Below are 26,713 nucleotides of genomic sequence, written 5' to 3'. Positions count from 1 at the left end.
AACTGAGGATTCAGATTCATCTGAGGTCCAGTTTAAACAACATAAAACTGCTCCCTGACAAGGGACACCCTGGTAACTGTGGGCATTCATGGACCTCGGGGATTCAGAACAGTGCTTCTGTTTTCACAGGTTCCACCCCAAACTGCAAAGACAAAGCTGATAAATTCACATTAAGGAAATGAATGAAAGTCCACTGATGAGATCACACAAGGGCATCAATGCACAACTTCCATATCATGTCTAACACCTCCTAAAAATGCAGCTCTCTGGCTTTCTGTCCAGGGCCTGAGATGTACTGACAAGGAACACAAAAGGAAATTTTCTTCTTAGCCTCATATTTGTAAAACCCAAGCCCAGTTAAATCCTCATTCAATTCTCTTTTATGCCTTGTTTAAGTGTATTAAGCATCTCCATCTAATTGTTCCTGCAGGTAACCCAGGAGAACATGTTGTAATTAGGTCATTACTACACGTGGCCCAGGAACCTGAAGCTGGAGCTCGTTTTAAAAAGTAGCAGAGTTGTTATTACCATTACCAGCCTTCAGACCTTCCCAAATTAAAGTGCCTCACAAAAACACCATTTCCAAAGGCATCTAATCCCCGTTTATGTCAACCAAGGATTGAAGACCAAAATTAACACAAGGCAGGTTACCCAGTGTAATCACATGGCTTTTCAGTGAGACTTTGGATAGTTTCACCAAAATATGTAGTAGATTCCCAGAGTTACAGTGCCAAGATATTACCAAGCTTCTCACAGCAACTAGTAGCAAATTAACACCTAATCCTGAGAAGGAACAGCCCCAATGAATGGGCCACTCTGTTACAAATCATCTCTTTCAGCCTCCCACAATGTCAGGAGGAGCTGCCTTCAGTTAACTCTTAAATATTAAGAGATGCCCACTGTAACTCCAGACAGGTCAGTGTGGCAGCACCACTGAACCAGGCAACAGAAACCGGCCAGAAAAAGTACCTGCTTTAAAGAGTTGTTCTTGTGACCACTCCCTCTTTCTTCCCCCCCAAAAAAAGACTTTCTGCAGGTCTTCAGTGCATTTCTAATGTGCATTTAACCAGTTACCAAATCCAGTTATTCTAAAATACCCGTCCAGGATTCAAAACTGTGCAAGTAAAAAGGTGGATCAGAAATCCCATCAGTCCAAACCTGAAACACTTGACTGTTCCCTGGATCTTACCCTCTGCTTTAGGCAGTATTTCAGCTCCACAGACAATGCAATAAAGTCCTTTCCTGCAGGGCTGGTTTTGTGTTTCCTTCTAACAAGGAAAAATACACAAATGCATGTAAATACTGGTTTGGGTACAGTAACCACTCAAGATGGAAGCATTTCAATATAAATACAATTAAATATGTCAAAACTGCTTCACAGAAACACACTACTTGAAATACTCAAAGAAATCTCTTTGAATCAATCATTTAAACTAGATAATAATTAAAACACACACCCTGCTCAAAATGCTTCACCTCACTAAATAGAAACACTGTCATACAAAATATGAGGTGTTTTATAAGTCTGTAACGCTCCAGGCTATCAATTTGTTTGGAATTTTGCATAGGATGAGAGGTGCCCTTGTGCTTCCCAGGAGAAACAAAGGTATCTATTGAGTGTATGAATAGAGACCTACAGCAAACCAGGCAGCTCATGAAGAAACTGCTTCACCTGTATTATTTCACTTAAGATACATAATAAATCATTCTTATCTCCCCTGCACCTTCACACTGAACAGCAGCCCCTTGGAGCAGGTCCTTCATCCCATCTCTGGGGTACCTTTCTGTCCCAGCTGGAGCCACTTTTCCTAACTGGAGCTTTTCTTCTCCTGCATTTCCTCTGAATTTTCAATCCTTAAATAAATCCAAGATTTTATTATTATTATTTTAGGCAGCAGAGATTATACCTCGCTACGATATCAGAGTATGAGAGGAATTTTCAATCACTTTTTATAGATTTGAGCAGTTCAAATAAATAATTCCAGGAAAGTTGGTACATTGACTTCCCTTCTCTCTGCAGGCTGGGCAGCCTTTAATTCTGGGAATCACCATAAATATATTAAGTATAAAGGACATTCTTACCACTAACACATTAGTTATTAGATATAAAGACAAATTAGGAGTGAATTTACAGTTTTTATGACAAAAGAAAGAGTCCAGCCATTACCCCCCAAACCCAGCAGTAATATAATGGATTATTGTCCATCAGGTGTCCCAGGATTTGAGGTTTTTTGTAGATAGAAATTTGTCAAGAAAATTTAGTATCTAGTAGGACAAATGCTGATATTTCATATTTTAAAAAAATAACAGTTAAGGAGAAATTTGCTATAAAATGTATTTATAAATTATTGTGAAGTATCTGACACACAACAGGTCTTGTCTTAAAGGATTTCTAATCGAAGATGCAACACAAGATCAAGAAAGGAACAATCTGCTCCAGATAAGGAAAGGGAGATGGATTTTCTTTTTTTTTTATTTTAAGGATTTAAAGACAGACAAATCTTCTGGAAGACAAAGAAGAGGCAAAGGGCCCTGGGCTGAGCAGACAGGCCCAGAGCTTAAGTGATTTCTGTTCTCTAGTTAGACACACACGAATGTGAAAAGTGCTTTGGGACAGAAGATTTGGTTTAAGAAAACTGAGCTTTAAAGACTCCTGAGGATCAAATCCATGAACTCTTGGAGTGTGGCTGCAACCACCTGCCCCAGCAGTTGGTGGGGGATGTGGGACAGCTCCAGCCCAGCCACTTAATCAGCACTGAACTCAAAATTAAGTGTATTTATCTGGAGATGTGTCAGATGGTTGAATTGCTGCCAATGCTGGAGCTCCTGCCCTCTCAATACTTCGAACCCATCAGCATCCAAGGATTCAGTGAAACCCAGGAAAGCTAAGCCAGGAAAACATGATCCTTAGGAGGCATCAATACAGCAAAAATGTAACCAGAGGCCTTATACTGCAAGATCATGTGGTTAAAGAAACCCAACTGGGTTCTTGCCATTCCTGCAAACAAGTATCTCATTTAAAAAAGATACATTTACTGTAAACAAAGGATACAATTTAAATCCTGTTGATATGAGAAGTTCATAGCTCTGGAGACATGGATGTTATTTAGATGAACTTCTATGGAAAACAACCAGTTAATAATTTCATTTCTGCTCTCGGACAAAAAGAAAATATGAACCAATCTTAAGACTGCAAAAATCCTGCATCTTCATGTTAATGTGTGATGGAAATGAACAATCTCTCCTTGAAAAGTGAGGCACGATATGTTTTATTACAGAAAAATCCTGGCTGCTTTGATTGCAATAAATGAAAGAAAAGTTTAAAATACTTCAAATAAACCAGACTGAGGGAGACTTCAAGACCTTTATGTACAAATTTACAGTGTTCTATATTGCATATAAAATGTGTTTGTAGGGCATACAAATGAGAACGTGTTTTCATGTGAACACACCCAGAGCCTGATCAAAAGAAACGAGATCTCACAGAAGAAAAATTTAAACAAACAGCAATTTTCCTATCAAACAACTACAGATCTCTGAAGAAGCCTCTCATCATCATCATCATCAAAATGTTCAGACATTTTGACATAAGGAATCTGAGGGAAACAAAGTACTGAAGAATACACCTATTTTGGTGTCCAGGCTCAATCTATCATATGACCTGATCTGCAAAGATGCTGTTCTATAAGTTTAATTTAAAAAAAAAAAAAAAAAAAGCCCTAACAAATGTAGAAAACTGTAATTTGATGATATGGGTGTTTGGCTTTCTGAGGAAAAATGTTATTATTTTATAGTATTTAATGGTGAATTAAATCTGTAGTGGACAAACCTCCTCAGCCAATAATTACAAGTAAGATCCCACTTGGGCTTGGACTTAGAATTTCCAGACATGTTGTCCTTTACCATGCAGGCAGGATGAGGAACCTTAATTGCATCTCTAGAAAACTGCAAGTTCCATAAGCTTCACAATGAAAAACAAAAGAAGTGTAATAAGAAACCAAGTCTGGGAGCAGCTCAGGTGAGATGAGCAGGAGAACACCACCACTGCTCTGGGGTGAGGCAACATTTGAACAGCTGCTCACTGGGATTCCCACAGACACTGTGCCCAGGGGCTGCTGTTGCTCAAGGGAAAAGAGGACACACCTTTATTTCGTGTTCTGGACAGGCTGACTCTCCGTTTGCTGCTGTCCATCCCCGGAGCTGCTCCCTGCTCTGCTCCTGCTGCCCCAGCCACCTCCACATCCTCAACTGCACTATCCTCACTCCTCTCACTCTGCATCACTCTGCAACTCCTGCCACCAGCCTGGCCTTTCTCAGTCACATTCAGTGTTTCTGAGGTGTCCATGGCAAAAGGTTCCTCAGCCACTGGGGGGTTTCCACCTTCCACCTGATTCCTGTCTGCCCGAGGGGTTGGGAGCAGGGCTTGGATTTCCTGTTCCTCTGGTTCTGCATCATCATCATAGAGCTCTGGGCTGAAGTAAATACTCTCATCCTCCTCCTCCTCCTCCTCCTCTGCACACACATTCGGGGTGGAAAGCTCAGCCTTCCCTCCTGCTGTGGGACACTCTCCGCAGGGCTCAGCTGGAAGCTGGAGCTCTTCAGCAACTGGAGCCTCGGTATTTTTAACTGAAAAACGAGTTGTTTCCAAACATGATTCTGGTCCACTTGGTTTATGTTCTGCAGTTAACGATGATTGGCATTGATTTAAACTATCACTAAGTTCACTGGGCCCATTCACACCCTCTTGTCTGCCATTAGCTGGGGCCCTGCAGCTCTTGGCCACAGGCAGAGGTGTTGAAGTCAGTGGTTTAAAGCAGCAATTCTCCTTCACAATATCACCATTAGTCCAACCATTCGTGTTTAATGTCTCTGGTTTAGTTGTTGGCACTTTGGGTGTGGAGTCCATGCGTTTTCTTCTTTGTTTCACATGGTGAGAATGACCCTCTACACCAACTTTCTGGCCACCTGTGAAAAATCACAAAACATAAATTCATTGTATTTGGTTTTCCCCCCTCATTTACAGCATGTTTAGCACATTACCACTGTTTTATCAGGTTTGCAGTCATTTTACAGCACTCATTAAGAACAATACAAAGAAAAGCCCAGATATTCCAACTCTCTTTGCACATGAATTGCCTGAATTAAATCAACAGATTAACTGGTGTATTTAAAGATAGAGCATGATTGGATTGGAAATTTGTAACTTTTATTATTGTACTCTTATCTTACTCACATCTTTCTTGCCTGAAATGAAGTCATAAGCTTCCCTAAAATTTAGGAATGGATAAATATTTAGATGTAAAGGTGGTACTGAAGGAGATCCCACGAAAGGTGTCTCACAGCAATTTCTAAACAACAGATGTAGGTTGAACCAGGGCACTCATCTTGCAATTATGTTAATCTTGGCCTTTCAAATTCTAAATGATTTTCATGGTTTTCAATGGAAAAAGAAATTCAAGAGAAAACATTTTTGATTGTGCTATAAACTTATCAAACATCATCAATTGTTTTAAGATGGAATAACAATTTTAGTCTTGAGCACAGCTCATAGACAGTTGTGAATAACTATCATTTTCCACCATAGTAATTTTAAAAACCATTTTCCACCATTCTGTAATTTTAGAAACCATTTGTTTCTTCCAAAAGAGATGCAACTTCACACTCAAAATTGCTGAGGAAGGTTTTTCCTACTCTGTTTCCCTGCTGCCACGACGCTACTTGGCCGATTTGAGAAATTCCCTTCGGAACCCAAATTTTGCTGCTGGCTTTTGGCAGGAACATCTGGTGACAGGTGAGCAGCTGCCTCTGGTTGAGAACCCTGTGCCAGGTCCTTGGAATCCGGAGGGATGTGGAGAAACTCCCTGTTGTTCTGGGAGGAACAGTCGCCACTTCGGTTCCTGGCAGCGAAGGCCTGCAGGGACTCCAGGGCGCTGCCAAAGCTCCCGTGGTGCTGGATCTGCTGCCGAATCCACTTGGACAATCCTAAGGGAAAAGGAGGTGGTACTGCAAAATGACATCATCTACACCAAGGATTTCCCATCAGTAAAGAGCATCCTAATATTGCAAATATTTCTATGTATAGTCAGATTCACAAAGATGCCAAGAAGCTGCTCGTGAAAGTACAAGAATTCATTTAATAATCATAATAATTTATTTAATCCATGGCACTATTTTCATGAGTAATACTAACAATACCCTTCTTTTCCTTTACCTTTTTCACCAGTCTTTTTTCAGGTTCAAACTGCATTGCATAAACATCACTACATTTCTTTTATGCCTCAGTGTTCATTTTAAATATTTAAAAGCAACTTACACAGAAGTACAGGTATTTATTACCATATTAACGGGATCTGATAAAAACTGGAATATAATGAAGCTTTTCACAGCTTTGCTTCAGATTAAGTACCAGTAACTCAGATATTCAGAATCACTGCCCAACAGCTACAACAGAACACAATACATTTCTAGAGCTACAATATACATGCTCCTATCAGAATAATATTTAAAATGCTCAAATACCAGATTTCCAGAGCATAAAAGCTGTTTAGATGATGTAGGAACACAGAAGGGTGAAGCAAAAACTGACTTCCTTGAGTTTAGAAAGTGGCTTTGAAATCATTTAAATATTCTTTGATTATCAGTTGAAAAAGGAAAAATAACAACAGAGAATTCGATTCCTGTGTGAAGTTTTACATTTTAGAGAAAGGGATTTTATGAAGCTTTGATTATTTGTGTTACTATATGAATTACTTTTGTTTACTTAAATAATTTAAACGTACTTTTAGTACAAACAGACCCTTCAGAGCAGTTGGACTCAACTGCAGCAGCTGAGCTCCACCTGCTGACAACACCCAGCACGGGCTGGACACCTCACTGCCCATCTCAGCCAAACGGGCAGGAACAGAGAGAAAAAACACAGTCCTGAGCAGATTCTTCTCTAATTTTTATCTCTTTGTTGAGGGAGTGTTTGTGACCTGTTTTATTTCATCTGCCTTTGTTTCTACCCAGGATAAAAGTAGAAACAGAAGAGACTTGAATATCGAGCATTTGGTGGTTCACTCTGTGTTCAGTGGATATATTTTGTTATGACTTTTCCTCCTCACCTGTATTTGTGTGACATATTTCTGTCATTCTGAGTTTTCACTCTCTCTGATAACCCTGGGAACCTTCCCAGGAGGATGTTTGCAGCTTACCAGTGATGTATTTATTGGGGTTATTCCTGAACCGGTCGTCAACCAAAATCAGAGCCCCCCAGTCGTTCCTGTGCCTTATACACCTGAGAGGGGGCAACAAGAAGGGGATAGATGGAATTAAAATCACAGACATTCTTAACTGGGCAGTGTAAATACTGAAAAAAAAAAAAGTAAATGTAAAACTGTAAAAGAAAAAAAACCAGAGTGATAAAACTGCAAGTAGTTTTTTAAATAACTCTGTACTTTTGGTCTCTAAACCACAGGTTGTTCTTAACTCTTTAGTAAGGAAATGAATTATGCTACAGATCAAACACTGCTGAGTTCCTAATTCAGTTGTCAGAGACTTACAGAAATAGAAATAGTCGCTTCTCATGTGTTGATGTTATTTTTAATGTTATTTGGGTTTCTGTGCTGTCTGCCAATAAAAAAGGCTTAAAGAACAGCAGTAACATAAATGAAATATGGCAAGGAACCTGCCAGGAACAGTTCAGGGTTCTTGTCCCCAGGGTATAAGAAGGTTCATGTACATTTTTTTGAGGATGATGCTTATAAATGTACATAAAAGCACAAGAGTCTCAGAATCAGGGCTTCAAACTGGAGTGACAGGGTGGCTCTCCAAGAAAGAATTATTTATCCTGGAATCTCTCAGTGACAGGAAAAGCTACCAAAAAAAAATCTTTAAGAAACAGATTTCCTCCACTGGTTCTGCTCACTTCCATCCCGGTGGCATCTCTGCAGGAAGAAGTTTTTCTGCCTACTGGAGAACTTAATCTTAACTTTGTGTAATTTTCTGCTTTTATCAAAGTACTCCTCACACACTGTCATCCTTCACCAGAGCTCAGGTTACAAGAGCTCAGTCTGAGGGTTTTATACACAATTTAGACATTCATGTCAGCATGGAAGTCTATTTTCTCTACTGAAGCTTAAACCAGCAGAATTTCATTCAAATGCAAAATTATACAATAAGCAATTTTCACTAAACCTAGATTATAGTTAAAGTTCATTTCACAGTGACACAAATTCAGCTTAATTTCTCCTTAGATTTTTCTGGGCAAATTTTAACCAATGCTCTTACATTCCAAAGAGGAATCTAAGAAATCAGACCTGTAACAACAAGAATCTATAACATTTTACTGATGTTCCTATTTCTCTCAGTTTTCTTCCTGAGCCTTCATTTATGTCATCACATTTGCATTAGGTCTGATTCAAATGAGAAGAATCTTCCAGCTGATGTTTCTCATCTATAAATCTGTGTTTCTACCTCTATATACCCCTGACAGATGCGTGGCATCTATGACAGACAGGGATGACAGTGATAATCTTTATTTATATGATAAATGTCGTTGGAGAAGGATGAATTAATTCTCCCCTGTTAATAAAATTGGGGGGAATTTTTTTCAGCATCAGGAATGGAAGCTGTACCACTTCTTCTAAATCTGGAAAGAGATCAGTGAGCACAATAATTGAATTGACCTTTTGCAAAGGTCTGAAAATCCCCACTGCTATTTCTCCCTTTCAAAAATACTTGTAGGTTGAATATCAAACAACTGTTCTGAGCCCACTGAGAGTGTGAACAATTAGTGCAATTGAAAAGCCCTGAGAATTTTCATTTGGTTTATAAGCTCAGAACTATTTGTCTCTGTTAAGGCTTTCCCTTCTGTCTCTCTGCACTACAAGCAATAAAACCTGCAACCAAACTGAAGAGGGTTCAGTGTAAAACAAAACCTCTGAATTATAACAACACTCAAGTGCACAACAGGCTGAAACCCAGAGAGTTGTCAAGCACTGAGCTGATGGAAGTTGAATTTCTGCAAGATGAGGGAATTAATTAAAGGGAGGAGAATTAATCCTTAAAGATTTCACAAAATTCTACAAATACATATTTTTAATGATGTTCCATTTCTCTCACCTTCCCAGGGCTTGATTGAGAGCTCTATAAGCTTGAATTTCATACCATTGACTCCCTGATAAAAGGCCTCTTGTACTTTTGTGCTGATCATTGTACTTCCTCTTTAATTCAACCTACAAGAGAAATCATAAAATATTTGGTTTATTACTCATGATGAAAATTAAATATTCCAAAAGGGTCAAACAAGCAAATTAAATAAATTGATTAAATAAGAGAATATATAAAGTGTGTTTCAGTATTTCAACTCAATATTTTTCCCTCCTAACCAATTATGGCTTGTACCCTTCTAAAATGATTCTTAAATGATCTGTAACAATCATTTCAATCTGATGACACAAGCACCACACATTTCCCTCAATCCCTGCTCCAGCAGGAGCAGGATAAGCTGTTCCCCCAGGCAAACCCTCCCCAGGTACAGGGAGATGGAGTCCAGAGCCCAGTTTGAGGGGCTCAGCTGAGAGGAAATGACCCCCCAGAGATCCCGACCCTTCCCTTGATCCCAAATCCCGAGCTGTTGCTGGCACCAGGCCACGCTTTTCCCAAGTGAGGATGAAGCAAATACAGCTTTTCTTCTCCCACAGAAGCTAAGAAAGAGCTTTAGGGACAGAGTGGCCTCTCCCAAGTTCCAGAAGTCACCAACACCAACCCTAATTCCCAGCTTGGCATCACCCTCTGGCTCTGGGAACTTTTCCCTGGCCCAGGGTGACCCAAGGCTGGCAGGGCATGGGCAGTGTGAGGAGGGAAGAACATGCTCCCCTTTTTAAAAACACTCTATTCTTCCTGCTTCAAAAGCAGATCTGGAATCAACTGCAAAAGAAATCCCCTTCCCAATCCCATGGATAACAACACAAATGATGCCTGCTCTGAATTTGAACAATTTGAACATTATACACTGTTCCAACAAATACCAAAAGGATGTATTATTATTATTATTTTATTATTATTCAGAGAGGGAGGCTGAATTTTTTTTTTTAAAAAACCAAAACCATAAAACTACACCAAAAAGGGTCTTTCTGTTGCTCTTTTGTACAGTATTAACCTTTCTAAACTGACAAGTGAAAGGACACGCTTCAGGAGAGAAACCAGCAGACTTCTAACCTCTTCTGACAGGTAACTTTCAACTTGCATTTGGATAAGAAATTTTATTTTATGTACTTATGCCCTTTAAATTGCCTGTCAAATTTACAAATTCAATCTTTGCAGCCAGAAAGCAAATTCAGTTTGATTTCACAGATTGAATATTTGTTCCAGTCACTCAGGATTTATTGACTGGCATGTGAGGTTTCCGTTGGAATTTTCCAAACAGAAGACGATTTCTTCTGAACGGTTTGTGAACATTGAAACCAGTCCTTGAAAAGGAATTTGGGGTTATCTGTGCACTTCTACAAATGGAAATACTACAGAGAAATCAAAGGGAACCTTTCACCATTGGAAAAATTCACTCAAGGCTTTAAAACATAAGCAGTGACAATATACTCCCACCGGGGAGCATCAGCTGAGAAACAGCAGCAAAACCATAAATGCCACAGACTAAGGGGTTGGGTTTGTTTGGGGTTTTTTTTAAGGCCTGGAAAGGTATTTTGAGGCAGTTTCTGTTATGATTCAAAAGAATTTTCAAGTGTACTTTTCAATCATAATTAGCAATATAATTTTTTGTCTTCTACTCCTGGGAAGTTTTAGAACAGAAATTCTTCGGAGGAGGAAACTCTTACCAGGAAGAACAAATGGAACAAATGGAACACATGTAGCTTTACCAGCCTCTTACTTTGCTAGAAGACTGTTCAAAACAGTGTTAGAATTTTTAGTCCTAATCCTAACCCTAACTCTAAGCTGAAAAAATTATGGTATTTTTAATTATGTGCATGAAGGAAGAGGAGAATGCAAAGCAGTCAGGTCATCTCAATAAAACATATGACTTTTCCATCCTTCTAATACACATCAGTCAGGTCATCTCAATAAAACATATGACTTTTCCATCCTTCTAATACACATCAGCATTCTGCAAGTGTTTCTTGCTTGTTCTGCACATCAACCATTCTCAAGTGGCACAAACCCCACACGAGTGTCTGGGAAACTTCTCCTTCCCGTTTGAATTGCAGGAGGAAGGGTTAACAGCAAATAACCGGGGGGTTTGCTCACTGCCATGATCCTGTCCCAGGGGGAGATGACAAGTTCCATGGCTGGGAGTTGGGTTTGCATGGGGAGGCTGCAGAAGGTAAAAGGCCAGCGCACGTCACCCTAATGCAATCGGAGCCCACTGCATTGTATAACTGCTGCCTGCCCAGCCATCAGATCCAACATGACATGGGACATATGGGAAAAAGCCAGGCTCTCCTGCCAGCAAATACCCTGGCTGTGCAGGAAACCACAGGCTAGAAGGGATTAGTTAAAATGTCAAAAGACAGCCTTTCACTTTTACCTGTTCATCCTTAAAAACACACTGGCGGCTGAGGGGCAGGATTGGCAGACAAAGAGCTGCAGCACCAGGCCCCTGGCAAGCTCTGCCATCCTGTAGCTGTCACCCAGATTAGGCTTTGATCTGTCTGGGAGGTCATGGGCACATCCACATTAACTCCAGTCTCCCAACATTATACCTGCTAACTGCTCCTTCTCTTAATGCTTAATTACCTCTGCATCTTCCACCCAGAGCATCAGCTGAGAAACAGCAGCAAAACCATAAATGCCACAGACTAAGGGGTTGGTGTTTTTTTTTTTTTTTTTTAAGGCTTGGAAAGGTATTTTGAGGCAGTTTCTGTTTTTTTTTTTTTTTTTTTTTAAGGCTTGGAAAGGTATTTTGAGGCAGTTTCTGTTATGATTCAAAAGAATTTTCAGGTGTGCTTTTCAATCATAATTAGCAATATAATTTTTTGTCCCGTGACAACACAACATTTGTTATATCAGATTTTAAGTTGTTGAAAAACCACTAAAAGAAGCTGTCTGCAGTAACATTCCTTCACACGAAGAAACTCAGATTTATTCAGGATTTAAGTGACATATAAATACATAAATGGATTTAAATGATATATAAATACAGAAATGGATTTATACTGTGTTGACCATGGCACAAAGCTCAGGCTAACTCAAAAACTAGAGCTTGTCTTTGGGCCCCAAAATAACCTGCAAATTCAGACACAGAACCTGCAGCCTCTGCTGCCTTTTTCACAACACACCAGGCTGACCCAGATTTATTCACAATTAACAAACACGTGGCTGTATTTAACAGCAAGGTCTACAAATATCAATCTATTATGGATTAATTGTTTCTACAGAAAAAAATCATCAGAATCTTGTAAACTGATTTATCAGTGCCAGGATTGCAGGATGAAGGTTGAATAGGCTAAGCCATAGGATAATTTGGTTTTTATTTAGTGCAATTTAAATTAGCAAAATAAACTGTGCTTGGTTTTCTTTCATCTGGCAATGTTTTGAGATTTTTTTTCAATGCATTACTTTACTTAACCAAACCCAGCCATACTTTGCTTTTTAAAAACAAACAGTAGTAGCAGTTCAGAATGTTTTTGTTTTACCAGTCAGGTCTGTTCTTTGACAGGGGATTGCCTCAAAAACATCTTCAACTGCCTCCTGTTTGCTGTGGTAGATTAAAAATGAAGAGCAGTTTGTAACCTGTGGATTACAAACCAGATCAGCCGGGAGTCTAAAGACAGAAATTCATGGATATAAAGGCATTAATGGGAGGAGTTCAACTGGACTCAGCTAAACCTGCCCTTCTCTGTCCAGCAGCACTTGCAGTGTTGTGCCAGCCCAGCTTAAAGGAGGAGACAAGCCCTGGAAAAGGCAACTAAAGCTGGACCTAAAGGTGGGACCTCAACACACGTGTACAAACCATGCCCTGCTCCCCAGCACTCCCCTCCATGGAAATAAAACTCAGAAAAGGGATAGAAGTGTTCCCTGGCATCCCACTCACTTGTTTTCTCTGGTTTTATGGGAGGAAAAGTAGTAATGAAAACAAAGAGCACTGCTCACATCATCCAAAAAAATTTTTCAAGGACACATTCATGTTTAACATCTACTAATTCCCCACATCTGAAAAACAAGCAGGCAGAAAAAATACCAGGTGGTCACTCCCCACTTCCACCCCCCCAAAAAAAGACATAAAAATGTTTTTTAAGCAAATCTCCCGCCCCAAAAATCTCATGTGTCCACTCAGAGTCTCCCTTCCACCTGAAACAGCAATAATTAGAATTCTCCAGGAACACACTTGCCATCTACTTTCCTCCTGACCAGTGCCAAGGAACCATAAAAGTCTGTAAGTGCAGGAAAGTTAAAGACATGAAAACTCACTTCTTTTCTTTCACATCTGAAAATTCTCAAGTAGAAGCAGCATTAAACAGGGCAGTATTTAACTTTCCCCAGCTGACTTCAAAAGCAGGAACAACGGGGAGATTTAAGGCAAATAATGCAAATGTAAAGGCCTGGGTGAGTCCCAGAACAGGCTTCAAACATCCTCACCCTTCAGCAGAGCCACTCAAAGCTGTCTCTGAACACAATGTCTCAATTTACCAGCCCAGAGGAGAAAGATATTATGGCAGGATTTTATCTTTAAAAGCTCCAAGTGCACTGTTAATACATAAACAATATGAAATAAGAAAGGTTTATTAGCTATGTTCTACCAAACTAGATTCTGTATATTACTATAATTTATTAAGGCCATTCTAACCACCTCATATACCTAAATATGGTCACTAGACAAATATAACACACTTATTTTCACATATAAATGCATCATTTCCTTAAAAAGCAACAACAAAACCCCCAAACTGTGAATGAGACACAATCAATACTTTGTACTGCTCAATTATCAACAAGATGTTCTGATACACAGAAATAGTTCAGGTGACCCTTTCTGCCTGAAAATTTCCATGTGCACTTAAAAAAATTGCCTTCCTCAGATAACACTGAATAAAATAAAGAAACAACATCTCTGCAGATCTGGATCTCAGACTTGTTTTACCTTACAGACTGTTGCATGTAAACAGGGGCTGTGGGATGATACTGGGCATCTGTGCAAGGGGAGTGAAGATATAATCAAACTAGAAAAAGTTACTGAAATAAATTTTAAAAAGTCACAAAAGTGGCAAATCAGAAACTATATATATGGGAAAATGCTGCTGGCTTGTTTGCCCATAACTCAAAAGGTTAAATATGAGCTGTGACCCCAAAAAAGCAAAGCCAAACAACCCAACAGACACGTCCTGGGGCAGCAGAGCAGCACCTCTGCTCTGTGCAGAGCTCTGTCCCTGAGGTACTGGATGACCAAGTGCTGCCCCAGGATTCTCACTCCCAATCCCAGTGCTGGAGAGCTGGGAAGCTCATGGGATGCAGGAGCACTGAGCACTCCCAGGATTGTCAGCTGGCACCTCCCAGGCACAGGTTGACAACCCTCGCGGCACATCCAGCCCGGGCCCCAACACTCAGCTCGGCCTTGTAGGGACCACCAACAAATCCAACACAACCAAAATCCTGCTCCCAAGAGAGAATTCCATCCATCTGCAGTGGAGCAGAAGTGAAAAATATCCAGCAGGTTCCCTCGAGGTCCAACCCCAGGCCCTGCTGCTGCGGAGGGGCCGCGGGAGGGTCGGCCGTGCCCGCGGATCCCCACGGCGGGAGCTTCACCTGGACAGCTCTGGCCAGGCTCTGACAGCAAGGGAGAGACTGAAAGGTCACCCCCTGCTTGCTAAGGACAAGAGAAACACGGGAAAATCCCCTGGAAATGTTCTGATGGAGCGGGAAGGTAAATTATGAACCGCGACGGGGGAAGTCCTGATTTGCTGGGTTGTTTCTCCAAAGGCTTCACTGCTGGGTGTGTTCAGGGCTGATCTGGGTGAGCTGTGCCAAGGCACTGCCATCCCAAATGCCACCCCCTGCTCTGCCACGTTACCTGAGCTCACATGGTCCCGCTGGATTCCACAGGATTTTCCAGCTGCTCCCACAAATCCATTTTTTCCTTAATTAACACAATTTCTGTTGGATGTAAGAAGCGTGTGGATGGCTTTGAGTTTTTACAATCATTCTTATTTGTGGAGAAGAGGGAAATATATTTACTCATCATTTTTTTACACAGGACTGGAATGAAGAAGAAAGTAGAAGTCTTCTATCTCTAAAAATATTCTTAACTTCACAGGGTATTTTCAAACTGAACTGAAGATAAATACAACAATGACCTGCCCATTAAATGCCATTTTCTCTACCAGTTTGCCCATATTTTTTTATTAAGAAGTGAAAAAATGTTTTTAAGTGATGCAAAGCTAAGATGAAATTAATACAGTGCAAGGGTTGTTTCTCAACTCTGGCTAAGCATCTCAGATAACAATAATTTTCTTAGAAATCTGTTTTTTCCTAGAATATAGTAAACAAGAAATTAATCATTTCAGCAACCACTTATGTAGCACATGATTCTTTCTCCTTTCAATGGAAAAAAAAAACCACATAGGTTTAAATCTGCCACAAGGACTAGAAATTAAGTTCAATATTTGGCAAAATGCCATTATTCTGAAATGATAGAAATACCTCAACTTGTTGAGCCCTGGAGAAAGGAGGAGGAAATTTCAGCCAGAGCTGCAAAATGTTTGTATCATCAGGTTACATCTAACCCTGAAAACTGTAATTGAAGTGATGTGTTCCCTCCTGTTGCTGGAAACAATAAAGCAAATATTCCCCCTGGAGCAGCCATGGGAAATCCTCCTCATGATGCAAACTGAGCACTGTCACTGCACTTCTCCAGTTTCTTTTCCTTGCACATCTACTGATGTCAAAGGGTTTGACTCTTTTGCACTTCCCTCAGTATTTTGGGAAGGTTGCCCTGGCTGTTCCATGATTAACACACTCTCCTGCACCAGGATCAAAAGCATCTGGAGAGGTGGAAGTGCAGAAAAGCTCCCTGGGAAAGGTTGCTCAGAGCCTGCACTTCAGAGCTGCCCATTATCCACATTTCCCAACGAGTTCTTTGCTCTCGGGTCCCCAAGGTAAGAACAGTAAATTATGACTTGAACTAAACAAGTCACACTTGGCTCCAAAATCAGATTTTCCTACCTCCAGTTTCAGGTCCCAGAGGTGGGCAGAGGAAATCCTGGTCACAGCCAAAGAAGTCTTTTTTGGCTCAGAAATAAATTTTCCTGCTTTCCTCGAGCCAAACCCTACCATTGAGAGCACCAGAGCTTTAAGCAATACTTGAACATTTCTTTTATATTATTTTGTTTTAGCAACCTGATTCTCCAGCAATATGAAACTGTTTTAATAACACAGAATTAGGGTTTTTGGCCTCTTTCTTACATCAGTTTTGTTTATTGTCAAGTACAGTTCTGAGTCTTAATCATTTCTTTCTCCCCAACACTGACAAAGTGCTTTAGAATCTTCTTTTTGTGAAAACCTAATGCCTGAAATGCTGAAGTGAAATTAAATTATTCTCTTTAAAGCCTCTACAGAAAATACTGTGAGTTATAAAAGCCTATAGATCCTTAAAGAATCCAAATGTTTGCCATTTAATCCCAGGGCTTGTGGCACATATTTAGCACAAACATATGGAAAGAAACTAAATTTGGATATTATACATCACACCTGACAATGAGTTTCTTGCCCAAGACTGATGTCTGGATCCAAAATGCAACACTTTAAAATCCATAACCCAAGTTAATTAACAGTATGTCAGCATCAGATAACATGTCTGTGGGATTACACATCTCTCTTTCTGCCACGTTATTTATGGTCTCTAATATTACAGTTCACTGGTATTCAGTCAAGTTACAAACCATAAAACATATTTAGAAAGCAGGTTGATCACAGACAAGTCACATTAGTGGAGATGAGCCAACATCAAACTGCCAACATAAAATATTGCTCTCCAAAGGTCCCATTCTCCAACCCCTTCTGGTTGTGCACAGTCCTACAAGTATTAAAGGGATTACTCACACAAGTCAGAGCTCTGTGCAGAGTAAAGGGTTGTGGAATTGAGGCTTAAGAGGACTTTTGCTAACCCAAAAAGCAGACATTCAAGTGTTTTTTCATGTAGAAGCTGAGCAATTTTAGTGACTTAAACCAATCCCAGAAGTATCTAATTCCTGCATATTCCAAAGGAATTGTTAATCACTTGCATTTCCTATTTTTAAAGGGATGTCATTATAAATCACCTTACCAGGTTCCTCTTTGGTCCCTCTCCTGAGCACCTCTTGCTGTGGGGGAGCAACACCTGGACCTGTGTTCACAGTTCTGGGTCTGGGACAGTCCAACCTGGCCTGGGGCACTGGGGTTTGAACCTGATGCTTGTTGAAAACCCAAGGCCCTCCCAAACCATTCCAGAGTTCAGCCACTTTTCTGGTGAGCAGACAAAATCCAAAGAAACACCAACCAACTACCTCATAACAGCAAATGCTGTAGCAATTCTATAAACTTCCACTGTTTCATTTGGGAAATCCGACTCCTTTCCGAGTTGAAAAGATGTTTAATCTTCCAAATTCCTTTTGTATCTATGCTCCTGTTTCTACAAAACTACTAATTCATCTTATTCAGTGGATAGGTGAATCTCATTCCTTCACTCCATCCTTCATGCAACTCAGCTGGGAAAAGAAATGTTCATAAATCCAGAATTTTTGGGGGTATCTGATAAACCCAAAGCCTCGACTAAAACAAAACACTGTTCAATTTAAAGACACATTTCCAATAAAAACTATTTCCCTGAGCATTCTGCTAAAGGAGCAGCAAATGTGATGCTGAGAGCCCAGTGCCTGCCCTTCTCTCATCCAGAATTGATCACTGCAGGGCTTTGTGCACTCCCAGCTCTAAATGCACACACTCAAACCTTCAGTGCTTGCAATTTGGCAGCGACTCTTTCTACCCCTGCTGAAAAATTCAGAGGTTTTCTTCAGTCTAATTAAAACCAACAACTCAACACAACACTGATTTTTAAAATGCAGTTACCAGAAATGGGCTGTACTGCCTGTGATTCTGTTCTATGAAACATTTGGTTGAACTCAAGGTAAAATCAAATACAGCATTTTGATCTTAAGGAACATAATCCACTGTGAAGATAATTCACCCTTGGCATATTCTTTTCAAACTATTTTTGTATCATTTAGAAACCAAAAGCACTGACTTTCAGGAAATCATTTGGAATTAATTGTAAAGTTTCAGCCATGCTACAGACCAAGGATTTCTAAAATATGCCAGCATATGCTCCTAAAACACAGGAATTTCTAATTCTAGAAAGAGTGTTGAGTATTCTTTGAATGTCAGTGTTTTTATACCACAGCTCAGTGTATTATATTTTAGCAAGACAAAAACTGTTGTGGTTGAATAAGTGCTCCAAGGAATTATGCAAACACTGGAAGGGTGTTGCACTGGGCAGCCACCACTAACACAACCCTACTGCTCCTTATAGGATGTGGGTTTTTCCCAGCAAGGCTGGAATTAGGCACCACTGCAGACAACAAAGAACCCTTTGGTTGTTCCCTTAAGCTCAGAACACATCTCTCAAACCAAAGCTGAGGCTGTTTGGGCTTTCAAGTGCAAACCTATGATTTTCTTGTTTGATTTGGCACCACTCATAACCAGAATCCAGCTGCTCCTGGTATTTATTTATTCTGTGATACTTCACTTTGTTTCTTGGCTTCACAAAATAGTCCCCAAAAGCTCTGGAAGGAACAGGAGCTGGAGCAGTGACAGTGGCTGTGACCACCCCGTCAGCAGCTGGGTGACATGTGGCTTGCACAGACCACTGAAAAGCAGTGGTGTTGCAAACTAGCCAGTAATAAATGTTCTTTTTCAGTAAATACAAAGCCTAGAAAAACACTTTTCCATATTCCTTGGCTTTCTTTCCCTTTCTGAATGCCTGGCTTTGCCCATGAAGTGCCTACTCTAATGGAACATCATCTGTCCATCACACTGTGGAGCCCAAAGGAAGGAAGTGTTGATGTTGGGCAATTACACAGCAGTGCAACAGGATGCTGCTTTCACCACCTACTGACAAATACAAACAGTCACAAATTTATTTCACTGGAGGCCTTTCAAAATACTATTTTTAGAAGGCACTTACAAGTTTTTGCCTAAAGTTACACGAGGCTTGAATTTTCCAAACCGTACCGTCCTCGGCGTCCAGGAAGAGTTTATGTCCTGTCATAAATTCATGTCTCAAAACTGCAAGCTAATAAAGCTGCACAAGCTTGGAAAAGGTTTGCAATTCCCCTCTCTGTGTAAGTGGGACACATAGTTACACTGAAGTTAACTAAAGTTCCACTAAAGGCAACAGGGATTAGAGAGGTGACATGTTACAATTAATAATGACCTAGGGTGTGACACACACTGCTGCATTATGTTATTATACTACAATATAACTACTTTTATCTTTCAACCTCTTTTCTGAGCTAATCTGCCTTAATTAAAGCAGTATTTTCCTAGCATTTATCCCAGACCTTTCCAACCAAACACCCCACCACAGGAAGTGAGGCAGTACCTTCATTTCTATACAAACAACACATGTTTCAGAGCTCGAAAACAGGCAAGTGCAGATGGAAACATGTTCAGCTGCTTGGCAGGGTAGGAAGTTAAGGAGCATTTTAACAATGCAACAGCCTTCACTGCCATGTCAGACAAAGACTGGCATCTCCATGAGGGGTGTTTATTTGGGATGACAGAAACGAGTGCTGTTCAACCTCTTACCTGTACTGAGGTAACTCAAGGAATTCAAATGGCACTGAGAGAAGTTCACGGGTAAACAAAGAGAAAAAATATTTTATGCATATTCGGTGGTTTAAATGTGATATAGAAGCAGAGCACAAGTGTGAATTGATATCCCACCTGCAGGTCTCTCACGTTGGGGAAGGGGATCCCGATGGTCACCACGGCCCGGGCGTTCTCGTCACAGAAGTCCAGCCCCTCACTGACCTTGCCCCTGCACACAGCGATGAGCAGAGCTCCATCTGCAACCATTCCCAGGGAGAAAAGGACTATCAGAAGGAAGTTGCACCAAAATCTTTTACACAGCTACACCCAGTACAGTGTAACACCCTGTGTGTATCAGCCTGGGAAAGGTGAGTGGATATAAAAGCAGATATTTCTTAGAGGGAGAGGATTAACTCCCCCTTGATCAATAATTTTGACTGTCAACTAGCAAAATAATTTTACACTGTATAATAGAGTTCTTTTACACTATATAATAGAGTGGTGATTAATTATGCAAGAACAATATGTATCTCTGACAAAAATTTGATATGGTAAACCTTGAATTTTGCATTCCATTTTTTTCCACGCTGTTATTCTTTATTCTCCATACTAACATTGAAGTATTTTTAGAAAAAATCCTATAGTGGCTGGAATATAAGGTTAATTAATATAAGACTGATTGATTTAAATCCCAGCTATACAATGTACTGTAAGTGATTCTTTGAGAAGTCACTCTGTACCCCCTGGCAACACCTGCACACCTTTACACACCTCACTGGGATTATACCTCACCCTGTACTTCCCTATATCCCCAATATCCTCATGCCACGATAAAAATAGCAGTGAATATAAATACTTTCCTTATTTATAATAACTTACTAAACTGAAGTCCATAACTACTTATCCACAACTGCTTCTAATTGTTAAGCACTTACAGAATCCCCTTATTCTTTGAACTTGCAGAGTCTCTGTCAGTTATTTGTATGTCTGAAGAATGTACCTTTTTCCCCTTTACACTTTATTGCATCATAGTATATGTTCAGCAGCTCATCAAAGTCACTCTTTGCCCCTCCCTGAGGCTCTGCAATCACTGTCTTCACCAGCTCCAGGTTCTTCCACAAGCCAGTGTGAATCCAGCGATCCTTCAGCTTGTCCAGCATCTGAAAACAAACACAAAAATCCACATCAACCACTTCAACTGTTCCAATAAAGCCCCTTATTTTAGTGAAGCCACACTATTCAGTTTTTGTATTTGTAAATGCAAGTTGCCCTGCCATGCACCAAACTCAGCCATGCAGCACTTGGCAAACATGGTGGCCACTCATTTTGCTAATTAAAAACTATGCAGATTTTTGTTATCAAAGCAAAATTCTCTAAATCTGTAAGAGTGGACACTAAAGAGCATCTCCTGGTATTCCTCAAAGCAGGGGAATATCAACCACAGAAAAAGGGAAATCACCTGTTTTTCTGATTACCAAGTAAGAGATCCAGAAGGAAAGCTGGAAACAAATTCTAAATTACTTTGAAACAACTCCTTATATCTTAAATTTCCAGAACACTTCAACATTTTAAAATTTACACAGTGAGGAAATATTGATGTAGGATTTACCAACAGCCTCCTCTGCTTCTTGAAGTTCTGAACTGTGCACATTTCACTCCAAACCAGAACATACTCAAATCTGGCAGGCAAATAAGCTGGTTCTACATTTAACTGAACTGCTCCATCTGAAACCTGCACTTGCCCCAGTTCATTCCTCAAAAAGCCACAGCATCCCTTAATTCCAGCCCACTTGCCTTTCCAGTGCACTCTAGCCAAGATCTTGGGATTTGGAATGGTTAAACTGTTACAAGATTAGTCTGTCCCATCACCAAACACATGGTTTAAGTGCTACAGTAAAGCAGAATTAATTGTAACTAATTGTTGTCATATTTGGGTTTAAAGAGAGAACATTTGCAAATTTGTAGGACACTGGTGACAAGACCCTTCCCATATTTCACCTCCTCAGCATTAAAGACCTGAACTCACTCCCTGACATTGAGTATTTGGACTGGTTCCTTTTGAGGAACATGAGGGGACAAATACTATGTTATTGCTGCATTTCCCTGGCTTTGTTCCAGCCTCTGCTCAGGGAACTACACCTGCTTTACTCCTGATGTGACACCACCAGCAAGCACAGCAGGAGTAAGTGCTGAGCAGCGGGAACAGTTTCCTACACACACAGTGGAACTGCAGAATAAATCATCTCTGCTAAACGTGTCTCTCCTCCTGTTTGTCCCCTTCTCCACCAGCTCTGTCATTTCCTGGCAGATCCTGCCTGTAATCTCTTTTTATATAACAGCTTGTAATCCTATGACAGAGCAATGACTGTCCATCTTCCAGCCCAGGCTGCCACTGTGGCCTCAGTTCTTGGATGTGACACGGAGAGAATTCTGGTAAAGAAAGAAATCAAACGTATTATGGCTCTAAGCACATCCATTTGGGACATTATCAGCTTCCCAGATTTCATTCTTCCCTCTGTGAAACTGGTGCCCCCACTCAGCAATCCATGTTAAACCCACTCCTGGCACTGCCTGCCATGGATGCAGAAGGAGCCCAGGAAGAGAAGGCAGACAGGAGATGTCTGGGTGGAACTGAATTCCACATTTCCAGACACAAAACTATCCCTGCTTCGACTTCTAAGGGTCCCTCATCCCTGATTTTCTCCTCTTCAATCATCACACCCACTGCAATCCACAGGTATTTCTCACAAACACACCCCTGTGTTCTTGGCAGAAAAACTGTTGCTTAATTTAAGGGAACCAAAATCCACTGACAGTCTCTGAAAGGGGAAGATTCCTCACAAAAACCCCTCCATTTCTCTCATATTTCAAAGAATTATAACTTCTGTTCATAGCTGCAAAGATGGCAGGAGAAAACCTTCCTCCAAATTCTTAGGGAAACATCTTTTCTCTTCCATGGGTCACCCAGCCCCTCCAGGCAAGGATCTCTTGGACCATGGCAGGTTCAGGTTGGTTTAACTGACACGAGCATCCCAACAGAAAATCTCCCATTTTTGATGGAAATAAGTGAATTATTCATGGAAATCTTTGGCAAGGATGGAGCAGTTCATTTAATTCACACACCAGCTATTACCTCTTCCATTAATGGGGTTTGCTGGGGATGGAAACTTTCTTGGAGGCAGGAAAGTATCCACAAACACACAGTGCCCATGGTATGGACAGGCACTAAAACAACAGGAATGATGGACCTGACTGAATACAAATAAATAAAATATAGAACACACACACGTCTCATCCGAGCCAGGAATCAAGGGCGGGTTTCTCATAAAAAATTATTTCACTTTGGGTTGAAAAAGTGCAAATGGGAGCAAGATATAATGCCAGGAATCACAGGAAGCAACCATTAATGCCCCCAGCCAGTCACTTCTTCTACCCAAGGGAATAATAGTTCCTGCAGTGGAAGGCAGGCTGTGTATATTTTATTAAATCCCTTAAAAATGGATTCTCAAATGGTTTATTAACAAATGGTCTTCCTCCAGGAGAGCAGAAAATCTTGTTAGAAAGAATCTGTCATCTTCCCAGGCACTGAAGGATGTTTACTTGGATAGCTTTTTCCTTTAATTCCTTGCTGCAGTTTAAAGACACCTGGGAGCCACCATCCAGAAAAACCAGGAGCTCAGGATTTAGATTTGCCATCCATCTATGGCAGCATTCCCCTATGGAAGCAGTTTGGGAAGTATTCCTGAAGTTTGGGAGGGGGGGGAAGGTGTTTTCCCCCCATCTTTTGCCATTGTGCACCTGCCACTGAATTTCTTTACACAAAATATTCCTTAAACATTCCCAGGCTGAGTCACTTAATGAATGGATTGCACCTTGCCAGCAGAGGAAAAAGGTATCACAGAAACAATCCCTCCATCTAAAGTGCTTGGGGAGGCAATAAAAACCTTGAAAGTATGAAAGGATGTTCTAGAGAAATACAGAATATAACAGATAATGACCCAAGCAGTGCCTGACAGTAGAGTGAAATAACTCTGGCTTTATTGGTTAGTTTAACAGCTATTAACTATTGATGCTAATTATCAGTTACAGTTGCACTGTGTGTGCCTGGAAACCTTTAAAACTATGTGTTGCCTTGTTAGCCACTCATTTATCCAATAACTGAACAAAAAGTATTTTAAGGTGAACAAAAATTCCACAAGTATCTTGTAACCCTTTAAAAATCTACCATTATACACTAAAAAACCCACTCCTCCAAACTTGGCTGGTTTTTCATCTTGTTTCTATGTGATGAGATGAAGTTCCACTTTTCCTTGTTATTCAAATATTCAGGTAGCTGAGCAGAGCAAGGGAGCAGCCATTAGGTTTTCCTTAATAAAAATCAGAGTATTGGCACCACGGTTAGTGCAAAAAGTCAGAGATCCCCCAGGGAGCACCACTGATCTAAAAGCCTTTTCCCAAGCAGCTCTTGCTGTGTTTGCTCCCAGAATTTTCTTTGTGAATAAGCACTGCTTCAAATCCAAGTGTGTCTCCAGCGGGCTGGAAACGTGTTTGAAGGGTCAGGCAGAAGTTCCACAGGCAGCACAAAACTTCAGGGATGGAAAAGAGGAATCCAGGGCCAGCCCCAGCTGAGGGACAGGATGGGCACTGGAGCCCCTCCAGCAAAACCTGGTTCAGGAATCTGCTCCATGTGGGACTAAAAGGGAGGCAGTGGCACAAAACAGGATTATCACCCAACAGTGTATAATGGTAGATTTTTAGTGCATAATGGTAGATTTTTAAAGGGTTACAAGATATTTGTGGAAGTTTTGTTCACCTTGAAATGCCTTTTGTTCAGTTATTGTATAAATGAGTGGCTAACAAGCCAACCCATAGTTTTAAAGGTATACAGGCACACACAGTGCACAGTTATGCCTTCTTCAGTATCACAAGACATTAATTTCTGTATCTTTGCTCTCCTCCTCCTCCACTGATCTCCTCAACTCTGTTTTGCTTCAGGACAGAGTAGTTCAGCCCTCATCGAGAGCTTTTATCTTATCAGAGCAGAGGAGGAGGCCAAGGAGTGCAGAGACCAAACATTTTAGCAAACTAAAACATTTTATCAAATGTTTTTGCTTCCATGCAGGGCTGTATCTTGACAGAAAAACAACAGGTGTCAAAACCAAACAAAGAAGAGGCTTTTTTTTTCCCCTCTCTGAAAACCCTGGAACTCAGAGACACTGGCAAGAAGAAATGCAGTTTTCTTGTCTCACTACAAAGTGTTTCCCACCGTTTGGGCTGTCTGCAAAAAACCAAGGGCAGGTTGTTTTCTATCAGCTCGACCTGCATCTGCACCAGCTGCCTCCCCTCTCAGTAAAATTCAAGTTAAAATCACAAAGCCCTGCACACTCTGCCAGGCCCTCCTGTGCCTGGGAGCCGTGAGGCTGGAGGACATCACATTTTCCACTCCAGTAATCCCGAGGAGCTCAGGGCACAGATGTTTTTCTAATGGCTCTAATTCCACAGGTATTGCATTACCTTTCATGAGCTTCCAGGAGGAGATTTGCTGAGTCAGCTGGGAGGTTCCAGCTGGAACTTTTTGTTCCAAGCCCCTCTCCCCTTGGTCTCAAAGCTCCAGGCTGCTCAGGATGAGGGAGAATTCCCTGGGTGAATGTTCTGCTTCTATTAGGAGAGGATGAAACTGTCTCTGCGTTAGTGATAATCCTAAAATATATTCAGTCATTAAATAAATGCACTTGGTATGCTGATTAAACACAGTGGCCTTAAATTCAGGTTATTTCAAAGGAACCCTGGGGAGTTGATCTGGCCAGACTTCACCCATTTTTTTTGGAATTACAGGCTCCTCTTAAATGAACTTCTTCAAGGACTAAGATGGTTTGGAAAAGCACAGAATTAGAAGTTATTTGACAGTTCTCTGAACTAAAAGCTTTGCCAAGCCTTGGTATGAAGTGACCTGGAATCCTACAGGTACCTGAACTCCAGGGCCATTGGAAATCCTCACTTTGGGAAAAAACAGGACTTTACAAAGCCAATATTTATATATTAGCACTAATTTAACCCTATTTATTTAGCACTAATTTATTCCATTTCCACCTTTAGTTAAAAAAACCTCAATCAAACAAACCCAAACAACAGAAATTACAAAAAAAAAAAAAAGGTCTTTCGAGGTTTAAAGTGAACAGAAAGGAAACAACAGAAGGAAGAAAGTAAACAGAGGAAAAATATGGGAATAAAAGAATGAAGGGACAAGGAAAAACTGCCTGGAAGGATTGCTATGAAAGGAAAAAGCTGAGTTTCCTTCCAAAAATAGGAGGGAAAATATTTGGGCTAACTAAGCAATAAAATCTAATGTCCATTAGCCAAATCTTTCAAATAAATTTGGAACAGCACTCTAGAACTATTAAAAATCACACTGTAATAAGCACAATGTCCCTTAACAAGAGTAAAAGGTCACAGGGATGAAAAGCAAGGAACGAAACCCAATCACATTTATCAACATTACCAGAAACATTCCACCCTTTCAGAAGCACTGACAGAACCTGCACCTCTGGGCCACGAGTCATTTCCCAAATTGGCAGAAATAATTTACATTTCCCCCTTTATTTTTTCCTTCCTAACCAACCCTTACACTTTATTTCTAAAGGTCATTTTAATCATGTTCCTCACCCAAAAAAAAAAAAAAAAAGGAAAAAAGCCTGAATTTTGCTTGACACCCAGACATTTGCACTGCTCTGGGCTGGGACTACCCAGCCAAGAATAACTTAGGCCCTTGAATTATTTAAGCCCTTGTTCTCACTCAATTAGATTTTCATGAAAGGTTAAGCAATGGACTGATTCACAGCCCCTCCTCATGTTTGTGGGAGGGATCCAACACGAGAAAAGGAGGTATTTAAAATTCACTCATTTGAATGACTAAGCTGATGCAAAATACTCATGTATCTTT

The 26,713-nt window shown here is 40.6% G+C and overlaps 1 protein-coding gene across 6 annotated transcripts in view; it reads right to left on the bottom strand.

Moving 5' to 3' along the window:
- BRIP1 (BRCA1 interacting protein C-terminal helicase 1) overlaps positions 1-26,713 on the bottom strand; it is a 94,496-nt gene that overhangs the window by 41,664 nt on the left and 26,119 nt on the right. For 3 of the 6 annotated variants that reach the window (XM_017821709.1, XM_017821708.1, XM_017821710.1), the window contains exons 16-23: positions 20,774-20,933; positions 19,909-20,030; positions 9,103-9,215; positions 7,194-7,276; positions 5,692-5,982; positions 4,144-4,965; positions 1,781-1,854; positions 1,190-1,268 (exon numbers count right to left, since the gene is read on the bottom strand). In XM_017821709.1, the coding sequence (XP_017677198.1) occupies positions 1,190-1,268; positions 1,781-1,854; positions 4,144-4,965; positions 5,692-5,982; positions 7,194-7,276; positions 9,103-9,215; positions 19,909-20,030; positions 20,774-20,933 (1,744 nt within the window). Of the gene's footprint in view, positions 1-1,189; positions 1,269-1,724; positions 1,855-3,043; positions 4,966-5,691; positions 5,983-7,193; positions 7,277-9,102; positions 9,216-19,908; positions 20,031-20,773; positions 20,934-26,713 lie in introns of those variants that run through there. The other 3 variants (XR_001875926.1, XM_017821713.1, XM_017821712.1) reach the window with 3 other exon arrangements.

This window comes from Lepidothrix coronata, unplaced genomic scaffold, assembly GCF_001604755.1.
Source record: "Lepidothrix coronata isolate B3197 unplaced genomic scaffold, Lepidothrix_coronata-1.0 Scaffold91, whole genome shotgun sequence".
Classification (NCBI taxonomy): Eukaryota; Metazoa; Chordata; class Aves; order Passeriformes; family Pipridae; genus Lepidothrix; species Lepidothrix coronata.
Note: the sequence above shows the minus strand (reverse complement) of the source record. Positions and strands in the feature narration are given on the sequence as shown.